This window comes from Solanum lycopersicum, chromosome 1 (assembly GCF_036512215.1).
Source record: "Solanum lycopersicum chromosome 1, SLM_r2.1".
Taxonomy (NCBI): Eukaryota; Viridiplantae; Streptophyta; class Magnoliopsida; order Solanales; family Solanaceae; genus Solanum; species Solanum lycopersicum.
Genome location: NC_090800.1, coordinates 30,385,411 through 30,394,465, shown reverse-complemented (window position 1 = coordinate 30,394,465; position 9,055 = coordinate 30,385,411). Strand labels below are relative to the sequence as shown.

At 36.6% G+C, this 9,055-nt stretch overlaps 1 protein-coding gene across 1 annotated transcript; it reads left to right on the top strand.

Moving 5' to 3' along the window:
* Positions 1-2,336: 2,336 nt before the first annotated feature.
* LOC138341827 (uncharacterized) lies at positions 2,337-4,599 on the top strand. Its single transcript, XM_069293733.1, has 4 exons — positions 2,337-3,658; positions 3,740-3,758; positions 3,959-4,066; positions 4,399-4,599. Exons 1-4 carry the CDS (start codon positions 2,337-2,339, stop codon positions 4,597-4,599), a joined length of 1,650 nt encoding a protein of 549 aa, XP_069149834.1.
* Positions 4,600-9,055: the final 4,456 nt, after the last annotated feature.

Sequence of the window (9,055 nt, the reverse complement as noted above, 5' to 3'; positions counted from 1 at the left end):
CAATAATAATCGTAGTAAGGAGTAAACAATGAAACACAAGACAACATAAACACCTTAGGTGGAAACCTCCTTGCTCAAGGGAGTAAGACCAGGACCTATCCTACAAGTTTTTCAACTTATTTCACTAATATCTTCAAGAAAAACTGAAACACAGATAAAATGCCCAATCAGATTAAGCTACTAATCTCGAGCCTAAGTAATAACCGATTACTTGTCGATCCGAAGCAGATACCACAATGTTCACTAATAATCAACCCTATATAACTTAGACTTTAACTAATCCGACAAAAAACCTCCAACTAAATCAACTAGCTCCTAAATGACATAGAATTTTCACCAGGCAAATACAACAGTGCCCACTAAATTAGGACTCCTAACGAATTTATACTTTTACAAACATAACAAGAGATTTGAATCCTTTATGGATTAAGAACATATTTGCAATGTAAGCAATGAAATATATATCCTAAGACACTATGACACTTGCAGATCGATCAGGTCCTCGTGTGATTTTTGAGAATAATTCACTAAGAAGGTTTTTGTTTGTGTACTTGAGACTTTCAAGATGCAAAAACGTATAAAAGGATAGACACAAAATTCAAACTCAACAAGATGTTCCACGCTCTATAATGCCCCTTAGGTCCCTTTGTTGAGTATAAGTATTTTTCTTCCTTGAAGATGACTTTCTTTTACAACTTATAAATCTTCAGAGAAAATCTATTTTTTTTGTTGCATCTTGAGTTTGTGTTTTGGAGAAAAGTGTTAGTTCGAAGCAGAGTTAAGATGATAGCTCGAACTTGATATGAAGTTTTGATGATTTAACAAACTTATTGATCTAACAAGGAACCAAATCCTTGTTATTGGAACTGCTGACAATAAGATGAATGATAAACTCAGTGTGAGGTATATATGTGTTCTATCATCAAAAAAGGGGAAAGTGTTATATTCTAGGTGTTTTGATGATCCTCACAAATCCGGGGACCTGGTTCCTGGCAGAGTGCTCTCGTCCAGATACAAATGAGGTACAGTCATAAAAGCTGTCATGACAGGTGGTAGGTGAAACGTGCAGTATTCTACAACAATAAGAAGAGCGGACGAGATTGTATGTTTCAGTATCTCACAAATGCAGGGACCTGGTACCAGACAGAGTTTCCTCCATCAGATACATAATTGGTTACAGCTGTATAGCTGTTACGTCAGAGGTTGGTAGGGCGTCAGTGTACTACACCTATAAGAATGGAGGACAGTGTTTGTCCAACGCATAATAACTCTTTATATCTGATACTTTTAGCATGACAAATACCATATTATATTCATTTATCCAAAGAAGGAAGTCAGCCAGTAAGCCGTTTCAAGAACTCATATAGAAGCTTGCAAGGGACCTGGTTCCCGCAAGCAAGGGACTTGGTACCTGCAAGACAGCGACGTGAGAAGGACGAAAAGACAGCTGTCAGAAAAGCTGTCATCTCTATTGCGGTAGGTGCAAAACATTTCAACAGCAGGCCTTCAGCCAATGGGATGACTTCAATGTATTTGTGAGAAATGATATTATCTCTTTCAAAGAAACACAAATTCAAGACTTGGCAAATTAAACTTGGATTTTCTATGAAAATTCATAAGCCTGAACAGAAGTCCATCTTTAAAGAAGAACATTGCTCAACTCAATAGAAGGACCTGATAGAGTAAATAAGAATTTTTGTTGTATTTAGAGCTTTGTGTCTATGTACTTAGATTGTAAATCTGTTCCTAATCTATAAGGATTCAGATATTTGTTTTGAATTTGTAAAAGTCTAAATCAGTTAAGGCTAACTGGTTTAGTGGGCAACGTTGGTTTGTTGCTTAGTCAAATTTTAAGTCATCTAGATTTAGGTGGTTTAGTGGGTGGTGTTATATCCGCTTAGGCTCTTCAAGTAATAAGTAGATTACTTGATCGTGAGATTAATAACTTTTTCTCACATTGATTGTAACGGAGTTTCACTTTTGCTTGAGAAGATTAGTGAAGACGGTTGGAAATCCTGTGCAACAGGTCGTGGTTTTACTCCCTTGAGCAAGGAGGTTTCCACGTAAACTGCTTGTGTTGTGTTCTTTATATTGTTTAATCTTCCGTACTGTTCTTGCTGTGTCAAAGGACTTGGTCCGTTGACTGGTAGTGGTCGCACATATTCTATCAAGTGGTATCAGAGCAGGTTCTCTCTATCTAGTTAACACAAAGAGAGAAGTTCCTGCAAGAAATGGCATCACGACAGAATAAGCAAGGAAATCAGTCTCCCGCAAGACCTCCTCTGTTTGATAGTAAGCTCTATAAATATTAGATGATTCGGATGAGAGACTATTTCATGGCTGAGAACACTGAAGTGTGGGATTTCATATGTAAAGTTCCTTATATGCCAACTATGGAGGTTAAAGATGGAGAGGTCACAAGAGTCATTCCCAAAACTAGAAAACAATATAATGACTCTGACAGACTATTAGTCCAGAAAAATCATAAAGCAAGGAAGCTATTGATGTGTGGCCTTAGTATAAATGAATACGATCTGATTTCATCTTGTGAATCAGCCAAGGAAATTTGGGATCTGTTAGAAACAACTTATGAGGGCACTGAGGAAATAAGGAAATCTAAGCTAGATCTCTTTTCTACTCAGTTTGAAGATTTCACCATGAATGATGGTGAAACCATTAATAAAGTGTGCACCAGATTCTCCAACATCACAGATGAGATCATGTTGCTTGAAGAACCTGTTCCTATTGTCAAGATTGCAGAAGGAAAAGACAAAGAAGGGGACCAGGTCTGTCCCAAGATAAGCAGTAGAGAAGTCTTCTTCAGGGAAGTAAAAAGAGAACTGGCTGCATGGGAAAAATCCTCAAGTGATTCAGATGATTCTGAAAATACAGATAATGGTTTTATGGCAAAGATAGATGAGGAAGATTCTGATGAAAAGGTAACTCTATCTTATTTCAAGCAAAACTTGAATACCTTTTCTACTAGTAAGTTGAGAAAGTTGGCTATTGTATTACTTGATTGGATAAGTGAGATGAAAGATGAGAAGGATCTCGTAAACAACAACCTAGACATCTTTCAAGATGGAAAAATTGCTTTAGCTGCCCAAATATCGGATATTGAAAGTCAAATGGTTGTTCTAGAAACAGAAAATCTAAAACTAAATGAAAAGATAAAAGGGGCGACTACTACAATTTTTAAAGGAAAGAATGAGGCTAGCAGATTGCAGCTGGACCTTGAAAATAAGCTGAATACTGCTGAAATGAAGATTAAAGGGGCTTTCAAGAGAAATCACGCATTGGAGAGGGACCTGGTCCGTGTAAAAGAGGAACTTGAAAATTCCCTCAAATGGACTAATTTCTCTAAGATCCTTTTAAATATAGTCGGTCAAGGAAACAACATAAAAGGAGATTTGAGCTGCAAAAGAGACTGTCCTGCGTTTAAAGATTGTGGAGAAAGTTCATCAAACTATTCCAAACAACGGAATAAACTGAAGAAGGGACCTGGTCCTGTGTATGGCCAACAGAAGAAATTGCAGAAGATGGGACCTGGTCTTCATGCTAAATTTGTCAGATCCGACAGTAATGTGGAAAAGAAACACAAGGGACCTGGTCCTTGCTATCGTTTTAGCAAGAACAATTTTTCTCCTTGGACAGGAAGGTTTCTTGTTAATCCTTTTGACAGTTATTGGGAAATCTGTTTGAAGTGGGTTCCTAAGTCTATCATGTAATTCTGGTGCAGAAGAGAGGAAGCAGTCACTGTTTGTTTATAAATAGTAGATTCTCAAAACACATGACTAAGAAGGTTACAAAACTTCCTCTTTCTCAAGACACTTCAAGGTGGAGGTGTCTCTTTTGGCGAATGGAAAGAAACGCTACATTATTGGTGTAGATTTGCTATAAATTAAATGAAGATAAGCTCTTATCAGATAACTATTTTGTCACAAACTTGCTCTCTCAGGCGATGATTTTGATACAAAAGAGATGCAAGAACATGTATATTGATGATCTTATTACTGCTCATTCTGATAGTCTCACTGAACTTAGTGCTCAAGGTATGAATGCTGAGGTATGATTAAGGAGAGGTGCTCATGAGTGTTGCTTTGTTGCACAAACCTGTGTTAGGGAATCTGGTCCAAGTATGCATAAAATGATATTTGCAAATGACAAAGGTTGTGACGATGATGTTAAGGAGAAGCAGATTAGACCTCCTTCAGGTGAAATATGCAGACTTTGTATCTTTCGACTGAAGTAATAAATGGTACATATTTGTGACCAAAATGATGATAATGAGACGTTTGATCTCAACATTGATAAAAGAATAATTGTGGTACACTCTTCCTCCAGCAAGACTTATCAGGGGTATACTAAAAATGGTCATGTGTTTATTGATGAGTCCAGAATATTTTAGAAGTTGCAAGGAAAGATGTTTTTGAGATAGAAGAGTTGCTTCAGAATCAGAGAGATGGTTTAAATAGTGAGTTTGCTGAAGAACATCCTCATGAATCCAACAATCTTAAAGAAGATGATGAAAACGATGATTCTGATGAGGTACCTGGTTTTCTAGATAGTGCTAAACAAAGACGATGCAGTTCAAACTGATAATGTGAATTTTAAAGGTGAGAACGAAGAAGCTAATCAAGCTTAGTTTGAAAGAAGCAAACTCTGATAGTCAATTCCCCAAAAAGCTGATCGGTTGTCCAAGTTGCTCCTCAACAATGTATTCAAGAGAGGTAAAAATGTCAAAAACTCTTCTCTTTGAATTTAATATGCAAGGAACTGCTGATCATTCAGGTACATATTGATGATGTCATCTTTGAATCAATCTTTGAGGTGTTGTGTGAAGAGAAGCTTTGTTAAAAGGCAAGATTCAATTTCTCTTTCATCAACTGAGGCAATAAATGTAGCAAGTGCAGCTTGATGGGTTAAACTCTTGTGGATTAGGAAGCATCTTGAAGCTCATAAAAATCTGGCTGAATTAATCAAGATGGTGATGGAAATACTAAAACCTTCTTGAATGGATCCTACCTGAAGTAATCAACTCTTTTAATGACTATGAAAAGGGAGCAGGTATCCTTGCTTTTCGGTTTTGTATGTTTTAGCAAATTCAGTTTCATACCTTTTGTAGGTATACACACATGGAAAAGGGGATGAAGAAAAACGTAGGTGAGGATAGATATAGGCAATGACATTCAAACTACAGAGAGGGACCTGGTCCTTTCTCGAAGGTTAGCAATCTTAACATTACAGTTTGAATTGTGCATGAGAACAATTGAAATTGCCACATGTTTGTCCTTCAGGAATCTGACTGTTGTCTCATCTTTTAAGTGCCAAAATGATACCTTATTTCTCTTTCTTTTACATATTCCATATTTCTTCCTATTTCCCCAGAAAAATTGAGTTTCCTTCCAAATATCAAGGTGCTTCAATTTTTTTATTTTTTTTCTTTTCTCTTCTTTTCAAACACACTTCAAATTGTTAACCCCTTTATTCTTGCTGGAGAATTTTCTGATGAAAATGTTTCAACTATGAAGAGGGATCTGGTCCTCCATGAAAAATGAAGAAGTGAAAAAGATGATGCTCAAAAAGGGGGAAGTTGATATTCTAAGAAATCAAAGTTTTCTGAAGAGGAAGGTGTAAAAAAAAGAAAAGGAAAATCTTCTTGGTTCCTAAATTGTTGATCCATTCATCTCGGAGGCCTTGAGTTGTTTGTGTTACCAATCTTTCTGTTATGAGAAACTCAGGTTGGTGTTGGAAGCTAAGGCAATTGCTCGTGTTAACTGGAATACTGAAATGGGTTTTCTAAAAGTCTAGCTTCTATAACAATACTATCAGAGGGACCAGGTGCCAAAAAAAAATTAAAAAAAGAAAAAAGAAAAATTGGCAGCCGGAAGATTAAACATCAAGTTGGGCTGCACAACATGCTGAACGTTAAGAGAAGATTCTGAAAATCTCATGCTAAGGGATATGCTCTACTAATTCTATTCTTTCAATCCCTTGCCTCTGAATCATCCCTTCTCTATTACCTCTCTATGTCAGTCCTCATTTCTCTCTTTGGGCATTTTTTCAGTTTTCATTTATAATCAATTTTGCAATGCTTTAATGACTGATATTTTGTTTATGGATGTTAAATGTCTTGTTTCTACTGACTTGTGTCATTACTTTATGCCTTTTTGCTCATGCTCTGTGTTGCCCAAGTGGCCATGAATTTGCAAGAACTATATTTCTGTCAACTTGGTTTACTGCTTTAACCCTTTTTTATGATGTCAAAAGGGGGAAAGTTGTTAAGGTAAGGTATGAGATCAATAGTGTTATAACTTCTTGAAGAAGACATGGTCATCGATAGGAGGAATCAATGGTAGCTACTTGAAGAGATATGGTCATGCTGACAGGGGGAATAAATGCTCGCTACCTGACGAGGACCTTGTCCTGTCGATAGGGGGAATAAGATGTTTGTCATCATCAAAAAGGGGGAAGATGATATGTTGATGTTTTGATGATTTGATAAACTTTAGGGATGATTAAACTCCAGTTACCCCAAGAATTCTTTTTGATAGGGGGAACTGATGAATAAGTATGTCATCATCAAAAAGGAGGAAAATGCTATGTTGATATTTTGATGAGTTGACAAACTTTGAGATGATGAAACTCAAGTTACCCTAAGAATTCTTTTTGATAGGGGGAACTGGTGAATAAGTATGTTATCATCAAAAAGGGGAAAAGTGTTAGTTCGAAGCTGAGTTCAGATGATAGATCGAACTTGATATGAAGTTTTGATAATTTAACAAACTTATTGATATAACAAGGAACCAAATCCTTGTTATTGGAACTGCTGACAATAAGATGAATGATAAACTCAGTGTGAGGTCTATTTGTGTGCTATCATCTAAAAGGGGGAAAATTTTATATTCTAGATGTTTTGATGATCTTTACAAATGCGGGGACCTGGTTCCTGGCATAGTGACCTCATCCAGATACAAATGGGGTAAAGTCATAAAAGTTGTCATGATAGGTGGTAGGTGAAACGTGCAGTATTTTACACCAATAAGAAGAGCGGACGAGATTGTAGTTTCAGTATCTCACTAATGCGGGAACCTGGTACCAGGCAGAGTTTCCTCCATCAGATACATAATTGGTTACAACTGTAAATCTGTTACGTTATAGGTTGGTAAGGCGTCAGTCTACTACACCAATAAGAATGGAGGAGGGTGTTTGTCCAACGGATAATAACTGTTTATATTTGATACTTTTAGCATGACAAACACCATATTATATTCATTCATCCAAAGATGGAAATCAGCCAGTAAGACTTTTCAAAAACTCATATAGAAGTTTGCAAGCGACCTGGTTCCCGCAAGCAACGGACCTGGTACCTGCAAGAAAGCGACGTGAAAAGGACGAAAATACAGCTGTTAGAAAAGTGGTCATCTTTGATGCGGTAGGTGCACAACTTTTCAATAGCAGGCCTTCAGCCAATGGGATGACTTCAACGAATTTGTGGAAAATGATATTATCTCTTTCCAACAAACACAAATTCAATACTTGGCAAATTAAACTTGGATGTTCTCTGAAAATTCATAAGCTTGAACAGAAGGCCATCTTCAAGGAAGAACATTGCTCAACTCAACAGAAGGAACTGATAGAGTAAAGAAGAATCTTTGTTGTATTTAAAGCTTTGTGTCTATGTACTTACATTGTAAATCTGTTCCTAATTTTTAAAGGATTCACATATTTGTTTTGAGTTTGTAGAAGTCTAAATCAGTTAAGGCTAACTGATTTAGTGGGCAACATTGGTTTGTTGCTTAGTCAAATTCTAAGTCATCTAGAGTTAGGTGGTTTAGTGGGCGGTGTTGTATCCGCTTAGGATCTTTAAGTAATAGGTAGATTACTTGATCGTGAGATTAATAACTTTTTCTCACATTGATTGTAACCGGGTTTTGATTTTGCTTAAGAAGATGGGCGAAGACAGTTGTAAATCCTATGCAACAGGTCGTTGTTTTACTCCCTTGAGCAAGGCGGTTTCCACGTAAACTGCTTGTGTTGTGTTCTTTATATTGTTTAATCTTCGGTACTGTTCTTGCTATGTCAAAGGACCTGGTCCGTTGACTGGTAGTGGTCGCACATATTCTATCAAAAAGACTATATAAAAATGGACACAAACCCCTGGGAAAAGGTCATTTGTTGAATGCCCAGAGTCTTGAAATGTTGTGCCCCAACAAAATCAACGTTGGCATCCTTTTGACTACTTTCTTCTCATTTTTTTCTCATACCAGAGTTTTCAGGTAAAGGTCCGTTGCTGATTTCTTTGTTGCTTGAGTTCTTGAAAAAACTTGCTAGATTTATATTTTCTTGAATGACTAATGTTGTTAGTTTATTTTTGTATATATCAATTGCAATCATGTGTTTTACCACTTAAACAAAAAACATTGTCCGCCCTTCCTTTTTATAAAGTACTCTGAACATCTCACAACCATTATAACAAGATAAATGTAAATATAGATTTGCAGATGTGCACCATTTCGGATCTGGACGGAGGTACTCCGTCATGAACTGGGTCCCTGCATTAGTGAGGATCATCAAAAAACCCTAGAATAGAACATTTTCCCTTTTTGATGAAGACACACAAATATATATCATGTTGAGTTTATTCACTCATTTCCCTTTTATCAATCCCAAGAACCTTTCCTGGATCTGGTCCGTCGTTAGATCCCTAAGTTTGTTAAATCATAAAAACATAACATCAATTCCTAATTAACATTTTTCCCTCTTTTGATGATAAGAGATTTATTCACATTCTCCCCCCTTATGAGCATGCCTCTTAGGGTAACTATATTCATCCACTTTTTGTATCATTCGAGAATTTTGTTAAATCATAAAAACATCACATCAACAACAAAATAAAAATTTCTCTCTTTTTGATGATGACAAACTTTTTCAACTTCTCCCCCCTATCGGCACAACCATATCCTCGTCAAGTATCACTTCTTCCCCCTATCGGCATAACCATGTCTTCTTCAAGTAGCACTTCTTCCCTATATTTTCATGTCCATGTAATCAT